Raw genomic sequence first — 16,686 nt, forward strand, 5'->3', positions numbered from 1 at the left:
GGAATTGGAATAAATGAGACGGATATCCAACTCAGATATATTTATTTCCTACAAGCTTTCCTGCTTGTAAACGGATCACGGAGACTTCATTGAATAATATAGCAGGCTTTACAAACGACACAATTTTATCATTCTTTTATATCCTTGGTTGCAACTACGCACATCCTAAGATTGAAACATCAATCCTTTAGCGCTGTTTAAAACACCTTTTATCTTGCTCGCGATGCACATCATTTGTCTTGCAAACACATTAAGAGCGTTATTCAGTCTCCAAATTGTTCATAGCTGTTTTTGTTTGCGGGAGAATAATTCATGGCAATTCACTTCGGGTTCTATTTGCAAAGAAAAAACTTTCGAATAATAATGTCTTTGCTATGAAAGAAAGAATCGTCTAACAAATGATATTTACATCGTGTAATACAAACTGAATTGCGAAATTACTGCAATATCATAAGGAAAATGATTTGAATCTCTGCTGGGGTAAACGTACATTAATCATATCATAAACCCCTTGCCTGTCCTTTGCGACAGTAATTACAATAGGTATCATTTAGAAAATGACAAAAGAGACAAAAACATTGAACTCGTTCATAAATGAAAGACATCGAAAATACGGGCATATATTTTGCCCTTGAACTCAATTTTGAAGTTGAGATAGTTGTTATAAAGGAAATTGAAACGTATCTCATGCAGTTAAATTGTATGTTCAATGTTCGCTAGAAGATAATCTTTTTTGTCGTAACGTTGAGAATTTATTTTGACACTCATTTTCAATAAAATGCAAAGAAACAGAAGCCATTTTGTTTAAAGCCATATTTTTCAAAGCCAATTCCTTCCTTAACCACGATTTCTACCGTTGTTGTAACCCACATGGCCCAGAATGTAGTGTTAGGTCTTGTTCTATTACATGCAGATGTAATGATGTGTTGCATATATAGATCGAAATGAATCACATGGATACAGGTACCTTGGAGTTTTAGTAATCGAAACGGAGAACATGATCAGACTTATAAACCTAAAGTGAGTGCATTTCCTTAGAAACACATCTTGAAGATATCACTGAATAATGGAGATGACATTACTAGCAATGCATGCCAACCATCGGCTTATATGAAAGATTGCACTTCTACATGTACTAAATTTAAAATAATGCAGATAGTCTGCACAAACAAAGGAATGAATTTACTCTTGCTCGCTTGTCACATCAGGGATCATGCAAAGATTGTAAGAATCCGATTCCCTCTCCCAATGGTACTTGATGTTTTCAGATTGTGAGAGAATTGTTCTTGACATTTTAATTCTGAATGTATTTGCACAGAACAAACAACAACCAGCAGCACCACGGTGGAACCAACAATATTATCCACAGAGACACCTACAACATCAACTACTAGTACCAGCGTCCCGACCTCTAGTTCGACATTGTCTTCACCGACAACTAGTACTGAAAGTGATACCACAATTACAACCACACAGCCATCAAGAAGTACCAGCACTACAACGGCAACGACTGCTACAACCACAGATAGAGACACTACTACAGGTAAAAAAATGTATATCTTAACAACAACTAATAACACAACAACCACCATTACCACCTCGGTGACGACTTCCTGCAATACCCAAGATAGATCATGAGAAAACTCATTCTTTTTTTCATGCTCCGATACGAGTGTTTTCAATTATATAACACACTGCATATGATGACAAATAAAATAACTAGACAAATTATATTTAGATACTTAATTTATGTTACATTCTAAAGGTGAGAGACTACTAAATCATACATCGGAAAATCGGAATGTTTTCTTAAGATGTTCTTGTCACTTCTTAGTACTGTTTATTGTTGCAAATATTCATCATTTACAAATATAGAATGATTTGGTTTACTTCCATTCTCCATGCAAAACCATTTGAATGCCAAAGCCTAATTTCAAGCAAGGAAATATTACAAACACAAGCATACTATTACGCAACATATTGCGAGACGAATGCATTTGAGCAATTCAGATGATAAGTAATAGTTTCCATTCACTTCCAAAACTGGACACGTGCATCAAGAACAATAACAATTGTAGGAGATCTAGAATGGCTTAATGTAGGGGATTCACCCGATTGCTTTTAAAGTTCAGAGGTTTATTAAGCCGGTAAAGGAAAGGATTCGAGATACAGATAAATGGAATTGTTCAGAATTGGTAAAGGATATACTTGCTAGAAATCTCTTTTACATATAATGTTGTCAATCACGTGCAAGAAAGATGAACGAAAGTGATTAAATTGTTTTCAAAAACCATAAAGATGAAATACAACTTACGTTAATTCACATATTTAAATTGTTCTCGAAAGGCACATGGCTCAGAATGTAACGTTAGATGTTGCTGTATAAGAAGCATAATTATCCCTAGGTCACAGAGCTATACATAAACAAATCGTTGATGTATATGTGCATTAAATTAGAGCAATTGAGAAGGAGAACATACTAAGATATATATATTTCCAACAATATGTATCATTAAGAAAATGACAAAAGAGACAAATGCATTGATCTCATTCATAAATGATAGACGTACAAAATACCAGCATATGATTTCCTGACGAGTTCGATTTGGAAGTTTAGATAGCTCTTATAAAGGAAAATTAAATTTATCAGATGCAGTTAAATTGTATTGTCAAGGTGTGCTAGAAGATACACTTGTTTGACGTAACGTTGAGAATTTATTTTGACAATCACTTTCAATAAAAATCAAAGAAACATAGGTTATTTTGTTTAAAACCAGACTTTTCAAAGCCAGTTTATTTCCTTATTCCAGACTTTATACGGTTGTTGTAACCCACAAGACTCAGAATTAGTGCTAGGTATTGCTCTATTACTTGAAGACAATGATATTTAGCAGATATAGATCGAACGAAATCACTGGGATATGCTGTTGTTGTTGTGGGGTTTAAAGTCATTTGTCAGCACACGATAGGCTATGCATGGCGGCCAGTATTAATGGTAGAGGAAGAACCCGGGAAAACCCCAGGAAGAACCACCGACTCACGAGAAGCTAGTAGCAAGCTTTCTAACATACCCACATTGGCCGAATCCTAGACTCGAACCCACGCAGATAGAGGTGAGATGGCAGTGATCCGTAACGGAGAGCGCTTTACACCACTCGGTCACACAGGGCCTTCACTGGGATATATGTACCATGGAAGTTTCGTAATTGAAAAGGAGAACATGATCAAACGTATACACTTAAATGAGTGTAGTTCCTTCCAAACACATCATAAAGATATCATATCATTGAATAGTGGAGATGACATTACCAGCAATGCATTCGTAACATCGTCTTATATCAAAGACTGTACTTCTACATGTACAAACTGTAAAATAATGCAGATAGTTTGCAGAAGCAAATGAATACTTTTTCTCTTGCTCGCTTGTCACATCGGGTTGGTTGCAAACACAATAAGAATCAGATTCCCTCTCCGAATGATACGCGACGTTTTCAGATTGCGAGAGATTCTTTCTTGGCATTTTATTTCTGAATGTATTTACACAGAACAAACAACAACCAGCAGCACCACGGTGGAACCAACAACATTATCCACTGAAACACCTACAACTGCAACTACTAGTACCAGCCTCCCAACCTCGAGCTCGACATTGACTTCATCGACAGCAAGTACTGAAAGTGATACCACAATTACAACCACACTCCCATCAACAAGTATCAGCACAACATCGGCAACGACTACTACAACCACAGATAGAGACACTACTACAGGTAAAACTATGTCTATCTTAAAAACAACACCTGATAAAACAACAACCAACATTACCACCTTATCGACCACTTCCACCAATGCTAATGGTAGATCTTTTAAAAATTCATTCTTGTTACTTATCATGCTCTGACTTTGAAATTATATAATAAAGTACATAAGATGACGAATAAAACAACCAGACAAATGATATTTAGGTTCTTATTGAATGTTGCATTCAATACGTGGGAGACAACCAAATCATACATTCTTCGAGACTGCTCGGAAAATCAAAATGATCTCTTAAGATCTGATTGTCACTTGTTTGTATATTTCAGTATAGCAAATATTCATCATTTACAAATAGAGAAACATTTGGTTTACTTCCATTCTCCATTTAAAACTAAGTGAATGTCAAAGCCTAATTTCAATTTGGGGAAGGACATATGACAAGGACAAGCATTCTATTATGCAACACATTGCGAGACGAATCCATTTGAGCGATTCAGAGGATCAGTAATAGTGTCAATTCACTTCCAAAAATGGACACATGCATCCAGAACAAGAACAATTGTAAGAGATCTAGAATGGCACAATATAGGGTACTCACCCGATTGCTTTTAAAGTTGAGATGTTTATTAGGCAGGGAAGAAGAACGGATTACAGATACATTTAAATGGAATTGTTCAGAATTTTTAAAAGGTATACTTTCTCGAAATCCCTTTTCATATACTGTTTTCTGTCACGTGTAAAGAAAACGATTGCAGAAGATTAAGATTTTTAAAACCATTATTAACAGATGCAGCTACACATTAATTTACATAGTACAAATGTTATTGAAAGGCACATGGGTCAGGATGTAAGTAAAGATGATGCTGTATAATTACCTCTGGGTCACAGATATCTACAGAAACAAATCATTGAGGTGTAGGTGTGTTGGAATTGGAATAAATGAGACGGATATCCAACTCAGATATATTTATTTCCTACAAGCTTTCCTGCTTGTAAACGGATCACGGAGACTTCATTGAATAATATAGCAGGCTTTACAAACGACACAATTTTATCATTCTTTTATATCCTTGGTTGCAACTACGCACATCCTAAGATTGAAACATCAATCCTTTAGCGCTGTTTAAAACACCTTTTATCTTGCTCGCGATGCACATCATTTGTCTTGCAAACACATTAAGAGCGTTATTCAGTCTCCAAATTGTTCATAGCTGTTTTTGTTTGCGGGAGAATAATTCATGGCAATTCACTTCGGGTTCTATTTGCAAAGAAAAAACTTTCGAATAATAATGTCTTTGCTATGAAAGAAAGAATCGTCTAACAAATGATATTTACATCGTGTAATACAAACTGAATTGCGAAATTACTGCAATATCATAAGGAAAATGATTTGAATCTCTGCTGGGGTAAACGTACATTAATCATATCATAAACCCCTTGCCTGTCCTTTGCGACAGTAATTACAATAGGTATCATTTAGAAAATGACAAAAGAGACAAAAACATTGAACTCGTTCATAAATGAAAGACATCGAAAATACGGGCATATATTTTGCCCTTGAACTCAATTTTGAAGTTGAGATAGTTGTTATAAAGGAAATTGAAACGTATCTCATGCAGTTAAATTGTATGTTCAATGTTCGCTAGAAGATAATCTTTTTTGTCGTAACGTTGAGAATTTATTTTGACACTCATTTTCAATAAAATGCAAAGAAACAGAAGCCATTTTGTTTAAAGCCATATTTTTCAAAGCCAATTCCTTCCTTAACCACGATTTCTACCGTTGTTGTAACCCACATGGCCCAGAATGTAGTGTTAGGTCTTGTTCTATTACATGCAGATGTAATGATGTGTTGCATATATAGATCGAAATGAATCACATGGATACAGGTACCTTGGAGTTTTAGTAATCGAAACGGAGAACATGATCAGACTTATAAACCTACCGTGAGTGCATTTCCTTAGAAACACATCTTGAAGATATCACTGAATAATGGAGATGACATTACTAGCAATGCATGCCAACCATCGGCTTATATGAAAGATTGCACTTCTACATGTACTAAATTTAAAATAATACAGATAGTCTGCACAAACAAAGGAATGAATTTACTCTTGCTCGCTTGTCACATCAGGGATCATGCAAAGATTGTAAGAATCCGATTCCCTCTCCCAATGGTACTTGATGTTTTCAGATTGTGAGAGAATTGTTCTTGACATTTTAATTCTGAATGTATTTGCACAGAACAAACAACAACCAGCAGCACCACGGTGGAACCAACAACATTATCCACAGAGACACCTACAACATCAACTACTAGTACCAGCGTCCCGACCTCTAGTTCGACATTGTCTTCACCGACAACTAGTACTGAAAGTGATACCACAATTACAACCACACAGCCATCAAGAAGTACCAGCACTACAACGGCAACGACTGCTACAACCACAGATAGAGACACTACTACAGGTAAAAAAATGTATATCTTAACAACACCTAATAACACAACAACCACCATTACCACCTCGGTGACGACATCCTGCAATACCCAAGATAGATCATGAGAAAACTCATTCTTTTTTTCATGCTCCGATACGAGTGTTTTCAATTATATAACACACTGCATATGATAACAAATAAAATAACTAGACAAATTATATTTAGATACTTAATTTATGTTACATTCTAAAGGTGAGAGACTACTAAATCATACATCGGAAAATCGGAATGTTTTCTTAAGATGTTCTTGTCACTTCTTAGTACTGTTTATTGTTGCAAATATTCATCATTTACAAATATAGAATGATTTGGTTTACTTCCATTCTCCATGCAAAACTATTTGAATGCCAAAGCCTAATTTCAAGCAAGGAAATATTACAAACACAAGCATACTATTACGCAACATATTGCGAGACGAATGCATTTGAGCAATTCAGATGATAAGTAATAGTTTCCATTCACTTCCAAAACTGGACACGTGCATCAAGAACAATAACAATTGTAGGAGATCTAGAATGGCTTAATGTAGGGGATTCACCCGATTGCTTTTAAAGTTCAGAGGTTTATTAAGCCGGTAAAGGAAAGGATTCGAGATACAGATAAATGGAATTGTTCAGAATTGGTAAAGGATATACTTGCTAGAAATCTCTTTTACATATAATGTTGTCAATCACGTGCAAGAAAGATGAACGAAAGTGATTAAATTGTTTTCAAAAACCATAAAGATGAAATACAACTTACGTTAATTCACATATTTAAATTGTTCTCGAAAGGCACATGGCTCAGAATGTAACGTTAGATGTTGCTGTATAAGAAGCATAATTATCCCTAGGTCACAGAGCTATACATAAACAAATCGTTGATGTATATGTGCATTAAATTAGAGCAATTGAGAAGGAGAACATACTAAGATATATATATTTCCAACAATATGTATCATTAAGAAAATGACAAAAGAGACAAATGCATTGATCTCATTCATAAATGATAGACGTACAAAATACCAGCATATGATTTCCTGACGAGTTCGATTTGGAAGTTTAGATAGCTCTTATAAAGGAAAATTAAATTTATCAGATGCAGTTAAATTGTATTGTCAAGGTGTGCTAGAAGATACACTTGTTTGACGTAACGTTGAGAATTTATTTTGACAATCACTTTCAATAAAAATCAAAGAAACATAGGTTATTTTGTTTAAAACCAGACTTTTCAAAGCCAGTTTATTTCCTTATTCCAGACTTTATACGGTTGTTGTAACCCACAAGACTCAGAATTAGTGCTAGGTATTGCTCTATTACTTGAAGACAATGATATTTAGCAGATATAGATCGAACGAAATCACTGGGATATGCTGTTGTTGTTGTGGGGTTTAAAGTCATTTGTCAGCACACGATAGGCTATGCATGGCGGCCAGTATTAATGGTAGAGGAAGAACCCGGGAAAACCCCAGGAAGAACCACCGACTCACGAGAAGCTAGTAGCAAGCTTTCTAACATACCCACATTGGCCGAATCCTAGACTCGAACCCACGCAGATAGAGGTGAGATGGCAGTGATCCGTAACGGAGAGCGCTTTACACCACTCGGTCACACAGGGCCCTCACTGGGATATATGTACCATGGAAGTTTCGTAATTGAAAAGGAGAACATGATCAAACGTATACACTTAAATGAGTGTAGTTCCTTCGAAACACATCATAAAGATATCATATCATTGAATAGTGGAGATGACATTACCAGCAATGCATTCGTAACATCGTCTTATATCAAAGACTGTACTTCTACATGTACAAACTGTAAAATAATGCAGATAGTTTGCAGAAGCAAATGAATACTTTTTCTCTTGCTCGCTTGTCACATCGGGTTGGTTGCAAACACAATAAGAATCAGATTCCCTCTCCGAATGATACGCGACGTTTTCAGATTGCGAGAGATTCTTTCTTGGCATTTTATTTCTGAATGTATTTACACAGAACAAACAACAACCAGCAGCACCACGGTGGAACCAACAACATTATCCACTGAAACACCTACAACTGCAACTACTAGTACCAGCCTCCCAACCTCGAGCTCGACATTGACTTCATCGACAGCAAGTACTGAAAGTGATACCACAATTACAACCACACTCCCATCAACAAGTATCAGCACAACATCGGCAACGACTACTACAACCACAGATAGAGACACTACTACAGGTAAAACTATGTCTATCTTAAAAACAACACCTGATAAAACAACAACCAACATTACCACCTTATCGACCACTTCCACCAATGCTAATGGTAGATCTTTTAAAAATTCATTCTTGTTACTTATCATGCTCTGACTTTGAAATTATATAATAAAGTACATAAGATGACGAATAAAACAACCAGACAAATGATATTTAGGTTCTTATTGAATGTTGCATTCAATACGTGGGAGACAACCAAATCATACATTCTTCGAGACTGCTCGGAAAATCAAAATGATCTCTTAAGATCTGATTGTCACTTGTTTGTATATTTCAGTATAGCAAATATTCATCATTTACAAATAGAGAAACATTTGGTTTACTTCCATTCTCCATTTAAAACTAAGTGAATGTCAAAGCCTAATTTCAATTTGGGGAAGGACATATGACAAGGACAAGCATTCTATTATGCAACACATTGCGAGACGAATCCATTTGAGCGATTCAGAGGATCAGTAATAGTGTCAATTCACTTCCAAAAATGGACACATGCATCCAGAACAAGAACAATTGTAAGAGATCTAGAATGGCACAATATAGGGTACTCACCCGATTGCTTTTAAAGTTGAGATGTTTATTAGGCAGGGAAGAAGAACGGATTACAGATACATTTAAATGGAATTGTTCAGAATTTTTAAAAGGTATACTTTCTCGAAATCCCTTTTCATATACTGTTTTCTGTCACGTGTAAAGAAAACGATTGCAGAAGATTAAGATTTTTAAAACCATTATTAACAGATGCAGCTACACATTAATTTACATAGTACAAATGTTATTGAAAGGCACATGGGTCAGGATGTAAGTAAAGATGATGCTGTATAATTACCTCTGGGTCACAGATATCTACAGAAACAAATCATTGAGGTGTAGGTGTGTTGGAATTGGAATAAATGAGACGGATATCCAACTCAGATATATTTATTTCCTACAAGCTTTCCTGCTTGTAAACGGATCACGGAGACTTCATTGAATAATATAGCAGGCTTTACAAACGACACAATTTTATCATTCTTTTATATCCTTGGTTGCAACTACGCACATCCTAAGATTGAAACATCAATCCTTTAGCGCTGTTTAAAACACCTTTTATCTTGCTCGCGATGCACATCATTTGTCTTGCAAACACATTAAGAGCGTTATTCAGTCTCCAAATTGTTCATAGCTGTTTTTGTTTGCGGGAGAATAATTCATGGCAATTCACTTCGGGTTCTATTTGCAAAGAAAAAACTTTCGAATAATAATGTCTTTGCTATGAAAGAAAGAATCGTCTAACAAATGATATTTACATCGTGTAATACAAACTGAATTGCGAAATTACTGCAATATCATAAGGAAAATGATTTGAATCTCTGCTGGGGTAAACGTACATTAATCATATCATAAACCCCTTGCCTGTCCTTTGCGACAGTAATTACAATAGGTATCATTTAGAAAATGACAAAAGAGACAAAAACATTGAACTCGTTCATAAATGAAAGACATCGAAAATACGGGCATATATTTTGCCCTTGAACTCAATTTTGAAGTTGAGATAGTTGTTATAAAGGAAATTGAAACGTATCTCATGCAGTTAAATTGTATGTTCAATGTTCGCTAGAAGATAATCTTTTTTGTCGTAACGTTGAGAATTTATTTTGACACTCATTTTCAATAAAATGCAAAGAAACAGAAGCCATTTTGTTTAAAGCCATATTTTTCAAAGCCAATTCCTTCCTTAACCACGATTTCTACCGTTGTTGTAACCCACATGGCCCAGAATGTAGTGTTAGGTCTTGTTCTATTACATGCAGATGTAATGATGTGTTGCATATATAGATCGAAATGAATCACATGGATACAGGTACCTTGGAGTTTTAGTAATCGAAACGGAGAACATGATCAGACTTATAAACCTACCGTGAGTGCATTTCCTTAGAAACACATCTTGAAGATATCACTGAATAATGGAGATGACATTACTAGCAATGCATGCCAACCATCGGCTTATATGAAAGATTGCACTTCTACATGTACTAAATTTAAAATAATACAGATAGTCTGCACAAACAAAGGAATGAATTTACTCTTGCTCGCTTGTCACATCAGGGATCATGCAAAGATTGTAAGAATCCGATTCCCTCTCCCAATGGTACTTGATGTTTTCAGATTGTGAGAGAATTGTTCTTGACATTTTAATTCTGAATGTATTTGCACAGAACAAACAACAACCAGCAGCACCACGGTGGAACCAACAACATTATCCACAGAGACACCTACAACATCAACTACTAGTACCAGCGTCCCGACCTCTAGTTCGACATTGTCTTCACCGACAACTAGTACTGAAAGTGATACCACAATTACAACCACACAGCCATCAAGAAGTACCAGCACTACAACGGCAACGACTGCTACAACCACAGATAGAGACACTACTACAGGTAAAAAAATGTATATCTTAACAACACCTAATAACACAACAACCACCATTACCACCTCGGTGACGACTTCCTGCAATACCCAAGATAGATCATGAGAAAACTCATTCTTTTTTTCATGCTCCGATACGAGTGTTTTCAATTATATAACACACTGCATATGATAACAAATAAAATAACTAGACAAATTATATTTAGATACTTAATTTATGTTACATTCTAAAGGTGAGAGACTACTAAATCATACATCGGAAAATCGGAATGTTTTCTTAAGATGTTCTTGTCACTTCTTAGTACTGTTTATTGTTGCAAATATTCATCATTTACAAATATAGAATGATTTGGTTTACTTCCATTCTCCATGCAAAACTATTTGAATGCCAAAGCCTAATTTCAAGCAAGGAAATATTACAAACACAAGCATACTATCACGCAACATATTGCGAGACGAATGCATTTGAGCAATTCAGATGATAAGTAATAGTTTCCATTCACTTCCAAAACTGGACACGTGCATCAAGAACAATAACAATTGTAGGAGATCTAGAATGGCTTAATGTAGGGGATTCACCCGATTGCTTTTAAAGTTCAGAGGTTTATTAAGCCGGTAAAGGAAAGGATTCGAGATACAGATAAATGGAATTGTTCAGAATTGGTAAAGGATATACTTGCTAGAAATCTCTTTTACATATAATGTTGTCAATCACGTGCAAGAAAGATGAACGAAAGTGATTAAATTGTTTTCAAAAACCATAAAGATGAAATACAACTTACGTTAATTCACATATTTAAATTGTTCTCGAAAGGCACATGGCTCAGAATGTAACGTTAGATGTTGCTGTATAAGAAGCATAATTATCCCTAGGTCACAGAGCTATACATAAACAAATCGTTGATGTATATGTGCATTAAATTAGAGCAATTGAGAAGGAGAACATACTAAGATATATATATTTCCAACAATATGTATCATTAAGAAAATGACAAAAGAGACAAATGCATTGATCTCATTCATAAATGATAGACGTACAAAATACCAGCATATGATTTCCTGACGAGTTCGATTTGGAAGTTTAGATAGCTCTTATAAAGGAAAATTAAATTTATCAGATGCAGTTAAATTGTATTGTCAAGGTGTGCTAGAAGATACACTTGTTTGACGTAACGTTGAGAATTTATTTTGACAATCACTTTCAATAAAAATCAAAGAAACATAGGTTATTTTGTTTAAAACCAGACTTTTCAAAGCCAGTTTATTTCCTTATTCCAGACTTTATACGGTTGTTGTAACCCACAAGACTCAGAATTAGTGCTAGGTATTGCTCTATTACTTGAAGACTTAATGATATTTAGCAGATATAGATCGAACGAAATCACTGGGATATGCTGTTGTTGTTGTGGGGTTTAAAGTCATTTGTCAGCACACGATAGGCTATGCATGGCGGCCAATATTAATGGTAGAGGAAGAACCCGGGAAAACCCCAGGAAGAACCACCGACTCACGAGAAGCTAGTAGCAAGCTTTCTAACATACCCACATTGGCCGAATCCTAGACTCGAACCCACGCAGATAGAGGTGAGATGGCAGTGATCCGTAACGGAGAGCGCTTTACACCACTCGGTCACACAGGGCCCTCACTGGGATATATGTACCATGGAAGTTTCGTAATTGAAAAGGAGAACATGATCAAACGTATACACTTAAATGAGTGTAGTTCCTTCGAAACACATCATAAAGATATCATATCATTGAATAGTGGAGATGACATTACCAGCAATGCATTCGTAACATCGTCTTATATCAAAGACTGCACTTCTACATGTACAAACTGTAAAATAATGCAGATAGTTTGCAGAAGCAAATGAATACTTTTTCTCTTGCTCGCTTGTCACATCGGGTTGGTTGCAAACACAATAAGAATCAGATTCCCTCTCCGAATGATACGCAACGTTTTCAGATTGCGAGAGATTCTTTCTTGGCATTTTATTTCTGAATGTATTTACACAGAACAAACAACAACCAGCAGCACCACGGTGGAACCAACAACATTATCCACTGAAACACCTACAACTGCAACTACTAGTACCAGCCTCCCAACCTCGAGCTCGACATTGACTTCATCGACAGCAAGTACTGAAAGTGATACCACAATTACAACCACACTCCCATCAACAAGTATCAGCACAACATCGGCAACGACTACTACAACCACAGATAGAGACACTACTACAGGTAAAACTATGTCTATCTTAAAAACAACACCTGATAAAACAACAACCAACATTACCACCTTGTCGACCACTTCCACCAGTGCTAATGGCAGATCTTTTAAAAATTCATTCTTGTTACTTATCATGCTCTGACTTTGAAATTATATAATAAAGTACATAAGATGACGAATAAAACAACCATACAAATGATATTTAGGTTCTTATTGAATGTTGCATTCAATACGTGGGAGACAACCAAATCATACATTCTTCGAGACTGCTCGGAAAATCAAAATGATCTCTTAAGATCTGATTGTCACTTGTTTGTATATTTCAGTATAGCAAATATTCATCATTTACAAATAGAGAAACATTTGGTTTACTTCCATTCTCCATTTAAAACTAAGTGAATGTCAAAGCCTAATTTCAATTTGGGGAAGGACATATGACAAGGACAAGCATTCTATTATGCAACACATTGCGAGACGAATCCATTTGAGCGATTCAGAGGATCAGTAATAGTGTCAATTCACTTCCAAAAATGGACACATGCATCCAGAACAAGAACAATTGTAAGAGATCTAGAATGGCACAATATAGGGTACTCACCCGATTGCTTTTAAAGTTGAGATGTTTATTAGGCAGGGAAGAAGAACGGATTACAGATACATTTAAATGGAATTGTTCAGAATTTTTAAAAGGTATACTTTCTCGAAATCCCTTTTCATATACTGTTTTCTGTCACGTGTAAAGAAAACGATTGCAGAAGATTAAGATTTTTAAAACCATTATTAACAAATGCAGCTACACATTAATTTACATAGTACAAATGTTATTGAAAGGCACATGGGTCAGAATGTAAGTAAAGATGATGCTGTATAATTACCTCTGGGTCACAGATATCTACAGAAACAAATCATTGAGGTGTAGGTGTGTTGGAATTGGAATAAATGAGACGGATATCCAACTCAGATATATTTATTTCCTACAAGCTTTCCTGCTTGTAAACGGATCACGGAGACTTCATTGAATAATATAGCAGACTTTACAAACGACACAATTTTATCATTCTTTTATATCCTTGGTTGCAACTACGCACATCCTAAGATTGAAACATCAATCCTTTAGCGCTGTTTAAAACACTTTTTATCCTGCTCGCGATGCACATCATTTGTCTTGCAAACACATTAAGAGCGTTATTCAGTCTCCAAATTGTTCATAGCTGTTTTTGTTTGCGGGAGAATAATTCATGGCAATTCACTTCGGGTTCTATTTGCAAAGAAAAAACTTTCGAATAATAATGTCTTTGCTATGAAAGAAAGAATCGTCTAACAAATGATATTTACATCGTGTAATACAAACTGAATTGCGAAATTACTGCAATATCATAAGGAAAATGATTTGAATCTCTGCTGGGGTAAACGTACATTAATCATATCATAAACCCCTTGCCTGTCCTTTGCGACAGTAATTACAATAGGTATCATTTAGAAAATGACAAAAGAGACAAAAACATTGAACTCGTTCATAAATGAAAGACATCGAAAATACGGGCATATATTGTGCCCTTGAACTCAATTTTGAAGTTGAGATAGTTGTTATAAAGGAAATTGAAACGTATCTCATGCAGTTAAATTGTATGTTCAATGTTTGCTAAAAGATAATCTTTTTTGACGTAACGTTGAGAATGTATTTTGACACTCATTTTCAATAAAATGCAAAGAAACAGAAGCCATTTTGTTTAAAGCCATATTTTTCAAAGCCAATTCCTTCCTTAGCCACGATTTCTAGCGTTGTTGTAACCCACATGGCCCAGAATGTAGTGTTAGGTCTTGTTCTATTACATGCAGACGTAATGATGTGTTGCATATATAGATCGAAATGAATCACATGGATACAGGTACCTTGGAGTTTTAGTAATCGAAACGGAGAACATGATCAGACTTATAAACCTACCGTGAGTGCATTTCCTTAGAAACACATCTTGAAGATATCACTGAATAATGGAGATGACATTACTAGCAATGCATGCCAACCATCGGCTTATATGAAAGATTGCACTTCTACATGTACTAAATTTAAAATAATGCAGATAGTCTGCACAAACAAAGGAATGAATTTACTCTTGCTCGCTTGTCACATCAGGGATCATGCAAAGATTGTAAGAATCCGATTCCCTCTCCCAATGGTACTTGATGTTTTCAGATTGTGAGAGAATTGTTCTTGACATTTTAATTCTGAATGTATTTGCACAGAACAAACAACAACCAGCAGCACCACGGTGGAACCAACAACATTATCCACAGAGACACCTACAACATCAACTACTAGTACCAGCGTCCCGACCTCTAGTTCGACATTGTCTTCACCGACAACTAGTACTGAAAGTGATACCACAATTACAACCACACAGGCATCAAGAAGTACCAGCACTACAACGGCAACGACTGCTACAACCACAGATAGAGACACTACTACAGGTAAAAAAAATGTATATCTTAACAAGACCTAATAACACAACAACCACCATTACCACCTCGGTGACGACTTCCTGCAATACCCAAGATAGATCATGAGAAAACTCATTCTTTTTTTCATGCTCCGATACGAGTGTTTTCAATTATATAACACACGGCATATGATAACAAATAAAATAACTAGACAAATTATATTTAGATACTTAATTTATGTTACTTTCTAAAGGTGAGAGACTACTAAATCATACATAGGAAAATCGGAATGTTTTCTTAAGATGTTCTTGTCACTTCTTAGTACTGTCTATTGTTGCAAATATTCATCATTTACAAATATAGAATGATTTGGTTTACTTCCATTCTCCATGCAAAACTATTTGAATGCCAAAGCCTAATTTCAAGCAAGGAAATATTACAAACACAAGCATACTATTACGCAACATATTGCGAGACGAATGCATTTGAGCAATTCAGATGATAAGTAATAGTTTCCATTCACTTCCAAAACTGGACACGTGCATCAAGAACAATAACAATTGTAGGAGATCTAGAATGGCTTAATGTAGGGGATTCACCCGATTGCTTTTAAAGTTCAGAGGTTTATTAAGCCGGTAAAGGAAAGGATTCGAGATACAGATAAATGGAATTGTTCAGAATTGGTAAAGGATATACTTGCTAGAAATCTCTTTTACATACAATGTTGTCAATCACGTGCAAGAAAGATGAACGAAAGTGATTAAATTGTTTTCAAAAACCATAAAGATGAAATACAACTTACGTTAATTCACATATTTAAATTGTTCTCGAAAGGCACATGGCTCAGAATGTAACGTTAGATGTTGCTGTATAAGAAGCATAATTATCCCTAGGTCACAGAGCTATACATAAACAAATCGTTGATGTATATGTGCATTAAATTAGAGCAATTGAGAAGGAGAACATACTAAGATATATATATTTCCAACAATATGTATCATTAAGAAAATGACAAAAGAGACAAATGCATTGATCTCATTCATAAATGATAGACATACAAAATACCAGCATATGATTTCCTGACGAGTTCGATTTGGAAGTTTAGATAGCTCTTAT

The 16,686-nt window shown here is 35.4% G+C and overlaps 1 protein-coding gene across 1 annotated transcript; it reads left to right on the forward strand.

Moving 5' to 3' along the window:
• The first annotated feature begins 944 nt into the window (after positions 1 to 944).
• Positions 945 to 15,632, forward strand: LOC149772055 (uncharacterized). Its single transcript, XM_089947923.1, has 8 exons — positions 945 to 963; positions 1,319 to 1,543; positions 3,546 to 3,770; positions 6,004 to 6,228; positions 8,231 to 8,455; positions 10,689 to 10,913; positions 12,918 to 13,142; positions 15,376 to 15,632. Exons 1-8 carry the CDS (start codon positions 945 to 947, stop codon positions 15,630 to 15,632), a joined length of 1,626 nt encoding a protein of 541 aa, XP_089804049.1.
• The last annotated feature ends 1,054 nt before the right edge of the window (positions 15,633 to 16,686 follow it).

This window comes from Sinohyriopsis cumingii, unplaced genomic scaffold (assembly GCF_028554795.1).
Source record: "Sinohyriopsis cumingii isolate HCF-2022 unplaced genomic scaffold, ASM2855479v2 utg001518l, whole genome shotgun sequence".
NCBI lineage: Eukaryota > Metazoa > Mollusca > Bivalvia > Unionida > Unionidae > Sinohyriopsis > Sinohyriopsis cumingii.

Excerpts from the sequence above, each read along its gene's own strand:
- LOC149772055 (XM_089947923.1), top strand. Across the intron at positions 6,229-8,230 it reads AGATAGAGACACTACTACAG|AACAAACAACAACCAGCAGC; the intron begins GTAAAAAAATGT and ends GTATTTACACAG. Across the intron at positions 8,456-10,688 it reads AGATAGAGACACTACTACAG|AACAAACAACAACCAGCAGC; the intron begins GTAAAACTATGT and ends GTATTTGCACAG.